We start from the raw sequence: 14,517 nt of genomic DNA, 5'->3' as shown, positions 1-14,517 counted from the left end.
GAGGTTTGTAGTACTGCGCTTGCATGTTACATCATCATTCTATGTGCCTATTACATCATACTACTTCCTCCCATGAGGTTTAATTTGGGCTGGGGGGGAAAAGTTAATTTACTTGTGGAGTTTATCAGATGGATTTTAAAACTGGCTCCAGCCTCCTCAGATGCAGGATAGAGGTGGCGATTATCACATGCTAAATCGCCACCTAATCAACACCTGCCATCAGTCTGGGTCCCAGTTGCTCTCTGCCAGCACTTTTTAGAAGCCAGAAAGCTTCCAGCTTCTAAAAAGTGCTGACGGAACGTGGCTGGGACTCAGCTTGGACCTGGACTGATTGTGGGTGATGATTAGGTGGCAAGTTAGGATGCAGTAATTCCTGCCTCCATCCCACGTCCTGGCACCAGCCCATGAGGCTGGAGCCAGTTTTAAAGTCCACCTGATAAGCTCCTCTGTTATCCTCCTCATGTCACAACCAGAATAAGAGTAGAGTTTGGGGAGTGTAATAGGACAGGAGGGGAGGAAGGAGTCCTGACCAATCAGAACACAAGGACACATTGAGATTGGCAGGATTATCACATACACATCACCTGGAACAGCCTCAAAGTGATCATGACAGCAATGAACGGAATTTCCCATTTTGGACCAGGAATGGGAGAAGGCCAGACTGGGTGAGCGATGAGTACTGCATGAGAATGGGGCTGTGCGATAACATTCGTTCCGTCCAGTTTACATCCCATGCCCAGTATAGTAGGAAAACGCTGTGCGATAATCTCCATATGCAAAGTAACACATAGCAGCAGTGAATCAGCTGCAAGAATCAGTTGTCCAGTGAATGAATCTTTAGTCTTGATACATGTTATTTGAAACAATTATTTAATTAAAGATTGTATTAATTATTCATCTTACATTAAGATGTAATTACACGCATATAGGCCAACTTCCTATTAATGAGTCACACACACCTGAGTCTCTCCTTGCATGGAGCTGAAAGGGCTATTCCCTTGTCTTTATGTTCTATCCAGAAAGCAAAATCCAAAAAAAATATTCAGAACCATATGCTAATCCTCCTTTGACATTGTGCTGACTCCCAACTGTTTCTCTATTGTTTACATTACCTCCCATCTCCCTCTCTTTATCAAGAGAGGTTCCTCCAAGATTTTAACAGCTGCCAAACTTTGTGAGAATTTGAAACTGCACGTGCAGAGCTATGAGCACATATAGGATCTTGGCCATAATCTGTTGGCATAGTGCGCTGGTATCAAGGAGAGTAGATATGAAATCCTCGTGCCTTTGATATAAGTATAATTGGATTATATATTGCAGAGTTTAGTGTAGTCATGGACAGATGCATGGCACTACTGATAAGAGTGGGGGGAAGTAATGCTGGGCAAATGTGATTAATCGAAGACATTAAACAACAAGTGGTATGTTTCTGCTGTATTTAAAAAAATCAAAACTTTTTTTTTAAAAAAAAAGATAGCACTAATATATTTCACTTTACCCATGAAATGACTGTCAGCATCCTTTCCTGAACCCTTTTAAGTTTTTCTAAAGCAAAGATAAATTTTTAGTCTGTTCTTTGCAGGTCTTTGCCAGAAGTGAAAGATAAACTAATTCCGACAAGTTTTTGATGAGAAATTACTACTTTTATTGCTGCTAGCTCTATAGAATTCTGTTTCCTTTAAAGTATTGTTTGTCACTACTTTTCAAAAAGATTTAGTTATACTACTACATTTACATTCATTGCATTACAGGTTTTATACCATTCTGGGTATTTTGAATAGAAGAGATCACTATAATTAAATAAACAGTGTATTGTGCATATTATCATTCAAGTTTTTTAAAATATAAATGCATTCCATTCCAGGAGCGCGTGACAAGTTCAGGTTTTTCAAGAGGAAGATTAGCAGGATCTGGTGAGACTTGAAAATGCAGCAGAGTCAAAGCAACAGCCAGCTTCAGCCCCATTAAAGCAAATTGTTGTCCAATGCAGTTTCTGAGGAAGAGAAATATTCAAGTGGAAATGTGAACTGAACTCTAAAACAAAGCCATCCCATTGCTCCATTTTCCTCACATCCAGTTGCAACTTCCAAGAGTCTGTCTGATTTTGGTGAGATTGAAAGCTGGGAATGATGAACGGAAACTGAACTTCAAAGAAGTCCAACATTCAGAAGTATTCTCGGCACAACAGTTGGATTCTAGCGCAGAATTCTGGATTTCACCATTGTGGGGCATTAAAGTACTAATAGAAAACCACATGTTGATCTGTTTTTAATTTGCAGTAACATTTTATTGTCAATGCAGAATGGGTTGGGGTTGGGGAACTACACAGAAATGACTGCCTTGGATCGATGGATCTGTTCCCTGACTTAGCATGCTGTCAAACAAAAGCATTCTAAATTAGAAGCAAATATGCTGCTATGTTTAAACTGCTCCACTAAGAATACATTCAGTTTGCAGGGCAGAAGGCATTAGCACATGCAGAGTGGCAGAAAGTCCAATGAGAGTCCTAGGGCATCAGTAAATAATACTCTCACATATCATAACCTTTATTTAACCTTCCTTCAGGAAGGATCTATTTGCTACTCTAAAAAGGAAAGGAGAGGAAAAGAGGCAATTTTTTTCTGCCTTCCTCTGAAAATCGGCTTCCATTTCCTTGTTACAAACTATCAGCTGTGAAGTCTATGGGTCAGGATCAATCCATAATCCTAGGCCTGACCCTCACTCAGATAAATTATGGCATAGAAAAATTACACTTTGGACCACAACTCACAGAGAGCGAGGGATTGTAGGAGCTGGAGACTAAAAGTAATTTCATGTTCTGATATAAATTAAGTGGTGTTTTGTGTTTGCTATTTTTGGCCTTGGATCCACATATCATTTTGTGAACTTTCTTACATAATTCATTATCATTAGAATATTTATTACCTGGGCCCAGCAGCAAAAGCTAAAAAGGCATAAGGATGTCGATGAGATGTATTCTCTGGAGAAAACCTCTTGGGATCAAAGATCTGAAAGAGATTAAAGTTTATTTATTCAGGTTCAATACTGTGAGCAAAACTACGTACCTGTATATGTTTCTCGGCAATTTTTGTTTAAAGCTAGATGAAATTAGACATGCATTCTTGGAACTGGCTCAGACATGCAACTTATCATCTGATTACTGCATTGTCAAATTATGACTTTCGTGTTTGAATGAATGGGAGAATTTTCATTTACCTCACATGATCTCAAGAGGAATGCCTATCATGCAGTGAATTCATATATTCTGATATCTAATAGTCATCAAACATACAAACACCGAGTGACTTGCATACATATGCATATTGGCTTTTCTTTTATCAAAATGGGTGTACCTCCCTAAATATTATTTTGGAGTGAATGTACATATATGTTCCTACATGCATATAGATGTGGTTCTTGTACTTCTCACCTGATGTTTGGAGAACATGCTTGCTGCAATAAGCCATAATTACAGTAGGTCCTTGGTATCCACTGGGGTTTGTTTTCAGGACTTCTGTGGATACCAAAATCCATGGATACTGAAGTCTTATTGAATACAATGGCAGAGCAAAATGGTATCCATTATATAAAATAGCAAAATCAAGGATTGCTTTTTAGAATATGTGTGTGTGTGTGTGTGTGTGTGTGTGTGTGTGTGTGTGTGTACACAAAGCTGTGGATGGTGAATCTGTGGATATGGAGGGACAATTGTGTATGGGCAATGTAGTCAAACTATTTTGAGGGCCCCAGGTTCCCTGCCTCTGACGTGGGAGAATAATAGAGGATGTATCTATAATTTAGCGATAATGCAGTTTTGACACCACCTTAACTGCCATGGTTCCATCCTACAGAATCCTGGAATTTCTAGTTGATACTGCAACCCCCGCTGCCCTTTCTTTTGGTGGTCTCTCCTTCACCCACACAAGCCGCCGTGAGGGTCGAGGAGGAGCGGTTGGTATCTTTCTATGGCGGGTTACAGACCGCCAAAAATACGTATAGAATACGTATTAGGGTTAGGAAGGGGCAGTGCTTCCGCACCCCCCTAACCCTAGTACGTATTCCATACGTACAACATGGCGGCACCCCTGCCACATGGGGGCCGCCATGTTTACGTATCTGACGCATAGCATCCAGACGTTTTGCGGCGCCTATGATGTCGCGAATGCGCCAGCGGCGCCTCGCGACGTCATAGAGGCGCTGCAAGAAGTGGCTGCTACGGCTCCCTCGCGGAGCAAGCGGCGGCGGCGGTCTGTAACCCACCTATCTAACTCATCCCAGTTTCAAGTTCTATCATTTCTCTTCCTTTGAGTTTCATCCTATTAGACTCTTTGCTCCCTTTACAGATCCGGGTTGCAGTTATCTATCGTCCTCCTGGTTCGGCCACCCATTTCCTCTCAGACTTTGAATCATGGCTGACATTCTTTCTTTCAGATTCAGTCCCCACTTTGATCCTAGGTGACTTTAATATCCACGTTGATGATTCCAATAACCCTACAACTCTCTCCTAGCTTCTTTTGGCCTCCAACCACATTCGAACTCTTCAACGCATTCTCAGGCCTCAGCCCTGGCTTACCCCCATCATCAGGTTTCTCCAGTCCTGCTCTAGAGAGGCCGAAAGTCTTTGGAGAAAGTCCAAACAATGGGCTGATTTTATCCATTACAAATTTATTCTTTCTTCCTTCTCACACGCCCTCTCTATGGCAAAACAGAATTATTACAAATCATTGATCTCTGCCAATGAGAGGTGCCCGCAGCGTTTGTTCTCCACCTTCAACACTTTGCTTAAACCTCCCTCTCCTCCTGTCTCTTCATCTTTCTCTCCTAATGACTTTGCTAATTACTTCATCTCAAAGATTACCACTATTTGCTCTGAGATAGTCCCTCCCGATTCTTCTTCTGCTCATAATCTTCTATCGCTCTCGCCTAATAAATTTTCTGTGTTTCCTCCTGCCTCTTTGGATGAACTCTCTAAACTTCTGAACTCTTCCAAACCTGCAACTTGTTCTCTTGATCCAATTCCTACTCGTCTTCTAATTTCTATAGCTCCCTCTTTTCTGCCCTAGCTTCTCCATATCTCCAATTTCTCTCTCTCTACAGACTCCTTCCCTTCGGTCTTCAAACATGCTCTCATTTCCTCAATTCTGAAAAAAACTTTTCTTGACCCCTCCTCTTTGTCTAGCTATCATCCGATTTCTCTTCCTCCCTTTCTTTCTAAAGTTTGGGAATGGGTTGTTTATTCTCGCTGTCTTGAGTTTCTTGAAGCCAACTCCATCCTCAATCCCTTTCAGTCTGGTTTCTGCCCAAGGCATTCTACAGAGACAGCTCTCACTAAGATCTCGGATGACCTTTTACAGGCCAAGGCTAATGGCCTTTACACTGTTCTCATCCTTCTTGATTTGTCTGCAGTCTTTGGCACCATTGATCACTGTTTTCTAGTTGATATACTTTCTGACCTTGGGTTCTCAGACTCTGTTCTCGACTGGTTTAGATCTTATTTGTCTGGCAGATCTTTTGCAGTGGTTGCAGGCAGTCAGACTTCTTCTCCTGTTCCCTTATCTGTTGGAGTTCTCCAGGGCTCTGTTCTGGGTCCCCTTCTGTTTTCTCTCTACACACTGTCCTTAGGTAAACTCATTAGCTCTTTTGGTTTTTCCTACCATCTGTATGCCGATGACACCCAGTTGTATCTTTCCACCCCTGACCTTTCTCCAAGGCTTGAACAGCAAGTGTTGTCTTGTCTCACAGCTGTCTCGCAGTGGATGCGCCATCAGCGTTTGAAGCTCAACATGTCCAAGACGGAGCGTCTTGTCTTTCCTCCCAAGTCCATCCTTCAACACTCCTTTTCTGTCTCTGTGGACAATATTTCTATTCAACCAGTCCAGCAAGCCCGCAGTCTTGGTTTTATCTTTGATTTTTCTCTGTCATGTATCCCTCAGATTCAGACCACAGCCAAGGCTTGTAGATTCCTTTTATACAATATTGCCAAAATCTGACAATATCTCTCTGCCTCCACTGCCAAGATCCTGGTCCATGTCCTAGTGGTCTCACGATTTGATTACTGTAATGTCCTCCTGGCTGGGCTTCCTCTTTCTCACCTCCATTCGTTAATTTCTGCCCAGCATTCAGCTGCACGCATTATCACATCTGCCCACTGTTCTGACCACATCTCTCCTGTGTTGGCATCCCTTCACTGGCTCCCCCTCCCTTTCCACATTCAGTATATGCTCCTGCTGTCGACGTTTAAAGCCCTCCATGGGCTGGCCCCTCCTTACTAATCAGACCTTATTTCTCCTCACCTTCCAAATAGGGCCATCCATTTTGATAGTCAAGGTTTGCTGTCCCATCCCAGGATTTCCTCTGCCCCATCTCGGATTCACCCCTTTTCACTCGCTGCTCCTCACTCCTGAAACCTTCTTCCCCTGCGAGCAAGACCTATCACCTCTTTAACCAGCTTCAAAATGGAGTTGAAGACCATCCTGTTCAGAGAAGCGTTCCCAGGCATTGCATAATTGTCACTTGCTATTTGAAGTTCTTTTGTTGCCTGTTTTATTGAATCATTTCCTGTATTGCTATGTATTTTATATGTATTATCCTACTAGAGAGGCTGGCTAGCTCGAACAGACCTCCCTGGAAGAAGATTAACAATCCATTAAGAAGCCAAGCCCTCCCTCCAGTCCATCTCCCCTGATCCAAGCCTCAGAGGTAGAGAAGAACTGCTGGCCCTCATCCCCTTCCCAACCATCTCCCTTCAACTTTTGTGTCATGTCTTTTTAGATTGTAAGCCTGAGGGCAGGGAACCGTCCAATTAAAAAGATTGTATGTACAGTGCTGTGTAAATTTACAGCGCTTTATAGATAAAGTTTAATAATAATAATAATAATAATAATAATAATAATAATAATAATAGTTATGTGATGCATCAGCACTCTTTAGCATAGAAGGCTAAGACCTTATAAAACTACGAGTTCCAGGATTCCATAGGATGGAGCTATAGCACTTAAAGTAGTGTCAAAGTGCATAATTTCTACAGTGTAGATGTAGATGCATAATCTCTCTGATATTTTTAATATACTTTATAGCAGGGAAATCAAGGCCTGGCAGTGGAATGCTAACCCATACTGAGTTAGAGCAAATATTCCTGCTCCAACTTTTCACGTTTTGCTTAATTCTATTGTTTTAAACAGAGTACAATAGCAAGGCCATCTGAATTCCTTCCAAAGTCTCCAGAACATAAATTCAGAATCTCTCCATGATGAATTGATCTCATTTCTGCTGTATGCTTAAGTGTAATGTTGTGCTTTGATGCGATATTACTGTTTCTTAACCACTCTTGGATGAAACCAGACATCTAACATCTCATCAAAAAAGAAAATACCTCAGGATTCTTCCACACTTTGGGATTTTTATGAAGAGCGTAAATATTCAGGGATATCAAGCTACCTGTTAAAGATGGAGTGAAAGGAGGAATTTCATTAATATGCAGATGACAAGAGAGAAATTGAATATACATTTCTACAGCCAGATTGAATTAAAACGGTGAAGAATTGCTCAAAATATTTACTAGTTGTTACAGTATCACAATGTATTTTGTGGTGTGTGTGTGTTTTAAATTTAGTGGCACATTGACTAAAAAAAATGTAATTATACGAGATATATGTTTCCCTTAAAATGTGGATTTTCGCTTATTGAAATTATTACTTACTTAAAAAAAGGAGTTACAGAATAGATATATCTGCCCACAAGGTTTCCAGGTAGATATGTAAAGCTTATTTTTTTAGTTATTTAGGGATTTCTTTTTAATATTTGAATCAGCATACAAACTGGCACATATTTTAAAAATATTTGCATAGGAACATGACACACATGGTTAGAATGAACTGGACCATTTGAACATCTAGTAGAATAGCCTCCATTCTGATTGGGAGCAACTGAGGTTGTTCAGAGCCCTATTTGGAATGCCAGAGCGTAGGTTTGGGACCTTCTATATGTGTTACAAATATTCTGTCACTGAGGATGTATCCACACTACAGAATTAAAGCAGTTTGACTCCAATTTAACTGTCATGACTCTGTCCTGTTGAATCCTGGAGTTTGTAGTTTGATGACACATTCAAACTGGTTTGCAGAGAGCTCTGGTGCTTCACCAAATTACAAAGATCAGGATTCTACTGGACTGAGTCATGGCAGTTAAAGAGGTGTCAAACTGCTTTAATTCTGCAGTGTGGATACACTCTGAGTTGTGGCCCTTCTCCAACTCTCTTAGGTGGTTCTCCATAGGCCAAAATACCCTGGGAGCAGCCTGGAGTATTCTGCCCCCCTGAGCTGCCCCAACATCCCTCATTCCCTAGGGCCCTCTATTGTGACACAAGGTTGCTGTTCACACATGTATCCCACTATACTGCACGTCGCCATCACCGTGAACCACTTCCTCTGAGGTCAGAATGAGGCAGCCGGCATCAATTACATTGCTGAGTACCTCATTCTGACCTCAAAGTGGTGGCCATGGTGTCAAAACAGTGGGTTCCAGATCTTCTGGAAAGATCCGGAGCAAAAGGTGCATTTAAAAAAAATGTTTTAAAGCAGGTATGCAGCAGGTTTGGTGTTGAACTGGCTGGAAGTCATCTGGACTGTTTGTACAAGAACCAGTGATTGGGCCCTGTATTGTTCAGACTCATTACCAGGAGAATACAGGGAGGACATTTTATTCAGCACATACAGACAGGGCCTAAGTAAAAACCACTGATAATAAACACAAATCTTTTCACTGAAAGGAAGAAAAATTCTTCATAAGGAGGTGAAGTAGAACCTGGGTGAGAACATCTTCTGTGTCTCTGTAAATGTTAGGGGCTTCAGCCTCCAAAGGCAGAGAGACAGATTTGAGTTGACTTATACTGTAATATATGTCTGGGTTTGAAACCCATAAAATTTACAGAGACACAGACACAATCATCCTATCATGCCAAATGCTTGTCAGAAAACTAATTCTGGATAACATTGCTACTCTGAGATTCCATCTCATAGTGTAATGTAATTAACAGTATTGTAATAAAGCCAACCTTCACGCAATGTCTTTCCATCAAAAAATGTGACAGGTTTGTTGAGTTCTCGATACACTTGAGCAACTGGAGGATAAACGCGGAGGCTTTCTTTAATACACATTGTAGTGTAAGTCATCTTACCAAGATCATTCCTGGTTAGGGGAAGGGGGCAGGAGGGGGAAAAGATGTGGACATTGAGAAAGTGACATCAATACAGAACAATAATTCCTCAGAACTGAAAGAAAATCTGAAAACCAGTCTCTCTTCTAGTAGCCTATCCAACTGATTTTATGAATTATACATTGATTCTGTTTAACATGTACTGGTTTTATATACAATGCTCTTTTAACTACTGTCATGGATTTGATTTGTTCCTATTCCCCAACTTGATCCACAGAGAGAGGCTGATAAGAAACAACAACAACAATAACATATCAGCTTCAGATATGGAAGAAATAGCAATAGCAAGGAGCAATAGCAAGGACATTTCTATACTGCTTATCAGTGCACTTAAACACTCCCTAAGCGGTTTACACAGTGTAAGCTAATTGGCCCCAACAATTTGGGTACTCATTTTAGCGACCTTGGAAGGATGCAAGCCTGAGTTGAGCTTAAGCCCTTTCATTGGTATTGAACTCGAAACCTTATGGTTTGTGAGTGAGTGGCTGCAGTACAGGCATTTAGCCACTGTGCTTCCAAATGCTAAAAACAGATTGCTAACGTGCTTTCCCACTCTATATTTGTACTTCTAGTAAAATAACTTCAGAGAAAGAAAGGCAACCAAGTGCTACAGGCACATACAACAGTTTGATTTCTCTCCCAGTTGTGCTTGCCTCCAGTCAGCACTGTTTGTAACATATGAAGGTTTCTGGTCTCCATTAAGACTGAAAAAACTGTCTCACCATTGCAATGTTTTTCGCTTCCCAACAATGTCCAGTATCTCTTCTCTGCATCTTTCTTGGTGGTCAGGGTTCTGGGCCATTGCATATAAGGTCCAGGAAATCCCACTAGTTACAGAATCATGGGCTCCAAAGATAAATGTGTTCACTTCACAACGTATGTCTTCATCAGATAATCCAGAACCATTTTCATCCTGACAAGCAGAGTAATTGTCACTTCTAAAGTCACTGGAAGCTTACTGTACTCTCTTATTTCATACACTTTCCCTCCTTTATTGAAAACAAACAGTCCAGTTACTTGTTTCATGGACAGGCATGTAATAAAACTGATTAATTTTTGTCCCCAGTGTGATTCCAAAGGAAGGCTCTCTCCTACCCTGGTACCTTCCAGATATATTGCCCCACAATGCCCATAATCCCAATCCAACATTGGCTGGGGATTATTGGAGTTGTAGTCCATCAGATCTGGAACACATAAGTTTGGGAAAGCCTTAGAAAGCAACTAAGGAAAAAAAATAGTTAACAGCTTCACCTATAATGTTTGGTTCCAAGGGGTTGTCCACATGGACAAAATAAAAGCAGTTTCACCCTGTTTTGAACATCACCTGTTCATATAACACAAAAGGCCAAATGTGAGGAATCCAGAATGAATGCCAATACAGAAAATGTGAATTATCACCCCAGCATATAAACTACTTGGCACAAGTGCAGAAGAAAGCCAAGGACCATTGTGGAAGTGTTCTGGAACATGCACCTGGTGAGATGCAACCACCTGTACCATTGCTTGCCATACAACCTTTTTGTTTTATCAGGAGTATAGATGTACAAGTGGCCAACTTCACTACTGACCCATCACACCATCGAGCTGTCACACAACCCAAGAAGTGAAATTATGACAAGCATGGCAGGTTGCCAATAATGCAGTGACTGTAATCAAAACATTTACAAACATAGACAGTTCAACAAAGGGACATGGGGTGAAGGGGGCACGTATGGGGGGCCTCTGTGATTGTGCTTTGTCAATGTGTCACTGGGTGCACCGATGCACTTACAGGTGGTGTATCACTTGTGTGACTGTGCCAATCACACAGGGCATCCAATGGGATGGCAGCTGGGTTGGACAAGGGAAGGTATTGGCAGTCACAGGCAATGTCTTCATGACATGGTGTGCATGCATTGGTGGGAGGTGGGGGGGGGGGAATCAAGCAGCACGGATTTATGTCACATAGTGCGGTCTGTGTGTGGGTGTTCAGTCCATTGTGGGAGGGGGCCATGTGGATAGCAGGTGATCCCTCCAATTCAGCAAAATACAGAAGCAACACAGATTTTCCCCTCTGTCTGCTCAGTCCCCAGTTGTCTTTTTAAAGTGGTGGGGCATGCAATAGATAATATTCCTGGTGGCTACATACACATCCTTGCTTTAGATTTAAATCATATAAATTCTACTCACTTTGGCAAGAAGAAGAATATCCAGCAAATCTAGATGTTTCTTCTTTCGGATTTTTTCAAGTTCTCGTTCATCTTTGAGAAGTGCCTTTCTCTCCTGGATCAGTTTTTCTATGTTAAAAAGGAATGCAAGGAATGTATTTCCCCCCTCAACAAGTGTCAGAGTATTATTACAATAGATGAAATTCCTGTAGGTTTTTTAGGTTTAAATGATGTTAATTGTAGAAAATGCAACATTTATAAAAAGAACGAAATCGCATTCTGCTTCAGGTGTTAGGTTAGAATTAATTTTCACAAGATCTACTTTCACAACTATTCATAGAATCATAGAATCGGAGAGTTGGAAGAGACCACAAGGGCCATCCAATCCAACCCCCTGCCATGCAGGAAATCCCACAAACATCTAAAAGTTTCTAAACATTCAAACTCTGATGTTTAATTCTGAAAACAAAATTTTGACTTTGAAGTACGAAAGCTTAACACTGGAAATATTTTGTACTTGTTACAATTTCTTGCTTTCAACAGAATTAAATTATCCATATTAAAACAATTACACACACTCCAAAGTTTTAGAACAAATTAAAACAGTACAATTTAAAACAAAACAGCACTCTCTTACTGGCCAACAGTTTCTATATGTATGCCTGAATAAAACAAAATCTTCCCCAGCTGATGGAAGATCAGTGCTGGCCTCACTCCCACTTTATAATAAACTAGTTTTCAAACCAATCTGAACTGGTTTAAATGGCCCTTGTTCGCACTTGTACTGAATTTCTGGTGCAGTTTGCTGAAGAAGGTGCAGAGCTAAACCCATTTAAACCAGTTCTTCTGGATCCACCACATTCCCCGCTTCTTTTGAAATGAATCGATTCAGCACAAGTGTGAACGTACTGTCTATTTCAGTGATGGTGAACCTTTTACAGACAGAGTGCCCAAACTGCAACCCAGACTCCACTTATTTATTGCAAAATGCCATGTCCTTCTGGATTTCTAATAAGAAACTCTGGCAAACTCTGAGCTAGGGCGACAGCATGTGTGCCCACAAAGAGGGTTCTGAGTGCCACCTCTGGACGCGTGCCATAGGTTCACCACCACTGGTCTATTTGATTTGGTTCTTATGGCACAGTCAGCTCTGTGAGGGGACTTCATGTTGAATCAGAATCAATCCATTGCAGGATGTGAATGCAAAGTGGATTAAATTGAAATGGGTAGGTTTGATCATGGCTTCAATAGTGTGAACATTTGTTCTGCGCTAAATCGCTTAATCAATTCAACTCAAAAATTGATTTCTTTTGTAATGGGAATGAAGCCAAGGAGGGAGCCATGCTAACTCCCAAGGGAAAGACTTTCAGAATCTGGGGCAGCCATTAAGAAAGGCCTCTCTCATATTCCCAGCAACTGTATCTGTGAAGATGGTGGGACTGAACAGCCCAGAATTAGCAGAAGGTTGATCAAACCTTATTATTTTGCCAGGAAAAAAAAAGATTGATAGCCAGACTCTACATGAGGAGGCTAAAAGCCAATACTTCAAAATGGAGCTGCAAATCAATTGTTGAAAAAAGGTCTTATCATGCTCAACATGACAAGACCTTTAAAAATATTTTATATATTTATATTTCAAGTTAGGAAAAGAGATTTTTTTTTATGGCAATTCCCAGAATCCCTTGGTGGCCATGCTGGTTGAAGGATTCCAGGAGTTCTAGCCTGAGAATGTAAACTTGCCAAGCACTGGGAATTGCAAAGTATTATAAGGACATTTTACTGTTTTTTTTTTTCTTTTTAATGAATGTAAAGTATCATTTTGAAGCAGCCATTGGCACTTTTTTTTAGTCTCCTTGTGTTTGGTACTGTTCCACTTTATTTGCCTATTCTGCCTGAGGATGGGTGTCTAGCCCTTCCTGCTTTATAGAATGTTAGCAGGAAGCAATACTGTTACCCATGCTGCTCCATATAAATTCTGGTATAAATGATAGCCCTTAATGACCCCTAGATGAACTCTAATAGCCTGTCCACCATTGCCAGCAAGGCATGAGGACATGTACACACACCCCTGAGGGGCACCCACATCATCATATCTAGGGAGTCACATAAGAGGATTATCATAGGACCAGGAAGAGCAAATATTTGCCTTCCCTGAGGCTCTTGCCCCCTCCTTGAGTCTGTTGTCCGAGCAGCTTAAGACCACTAAGACAATCAGACAGGGACATTCAGGTGAAAAGAAAGTAATTGAACACCTTTGTTCTCACCATCAAGCACCTTTGCCAGAAGCAAGATTTTGCCTATAAATATCATCAGATTTGCCTGTTCACTGGGCCAGTCTGGATTTCAGGGGGAAGCTCTGTCCCCTTGAACCCTGACCTAGCTCCTGACTCCTGACTCCTGGCCAGTCATTCCATGGCTGAGCCTCATGCCATCCTCATCATATTCCATTTGGATTCCTGGAGGGAGTCTACATTCTGGTACGTATCACCTCAGTGATGTCTAAAATCCCATTCCATGCTAACCTATGCTTTTCCTGAACCTTGTATGTGTGTGTGTATGCTAGTGAATCGTATGTGTTTTTCCCCATTATAAATAAATTGGTTATTAATTCTAGAAGTTTGTCTCAGCTCCATTTATTGGAATCCCCTGGTCTACTCTGTATACACAACGGGAGATGATTCTGCAAGGGCTGTCGTAGCAGGCCCTCCTCTTGCAATATTTGAGCTAATAACAATAATAATAAAATTCCCCTAAACGGACCCTTGGCTACAATACCTGTGTGGCGATGAGCAATTTTGCAAGCCTTGAAAAAGCGGTGTCCATGAGGAGTAAAACGATAGATAAGATCATTGTGATACAGAAACCTCTGTATTCTTTCCTGCATCAAGCAGCTGAGGATAGAGATTTGCTGGACATACTCATTGTCACTAGAAGCAAGGTGAGGAAAGAGTTTAACTTAGATGTGATTGTGTGTGTGTGTGTGTGTGTGTGGTAATATATTGCATTTGCATTCTGCCTGTCTTGTAAGGAGTGAAGGTAAAACACATAAGCACCCTTCCAACTACCATTTTATGGAAATGAGAAGATAAAGCATTATGCAACCTTATTGAAATAACAGAGGGTTATATACTTAGACACTGATATATATGAGTGGCT

General features: G+C 41.1%; 1 protein-coding gene across 1 annotated transcript in view; it reads right to left on the bottom strand.

The window, feature by feature from the left end:
* Positions 1–451: 451 nt before the first annotated feature.
* The window catches only part of LOC121927612 (cytochrome P450 4B1-like), a 60,238-nt gene continuing 46,172 nt past the window's right edge, over positions 452–14,517 (bottom strand). Inside the window, exons 6-12 of the mRNA XM_042461399.1 lie at positions 14,137–14,288; positions 11,384–11,490; positions 9,937–10,127; positions 9,053–9,186; positions 7,373–7,437; positions 2,926–3,008; positions 452–1,993 (exon numbers count right to left, since the gene is read on the bottom strand). Coding sequence (XP_042317333.1) covers positions 1,825–1,993; positions 2,926–3,008; positions 7,373–7,437; positions 9,053–9,186; positions 9,937–10,127; positions 11,384–11,490; positions 14,137–14,288 — 901 coding nt within the window. The 3' untranslated portion in view covers positions 452–1,824. The remainder of the gene's footprint in view (positions 1,994–2,925; positions 3,009–7,372; positions 7,438–9,052; positions 9,187–9,936; positions 10,128–11,383; positions 11,491–14,136; positions 14,289–14,517) is intronic.

The sequence above is a fragment of the Sceloporus undulatus genome, chromosome 4, assembly GCF_019175285.1.
Source record: "Sceloporus undulatus isolate JIND9_A2432 ecotype Alabama chromosome 4, SceUnd_v1.1, whole genome shotgun sequence".
Lineage (NCBI taxonomy): Eukaryota > Metazoa > Chordata > Lepidosauria > Squamata > Phrynosomatidae > Sceloporus > Sceloporus undulatus.
This window is presented reverse-complemented; position numbering and strand designations above follow the sequence as displayed.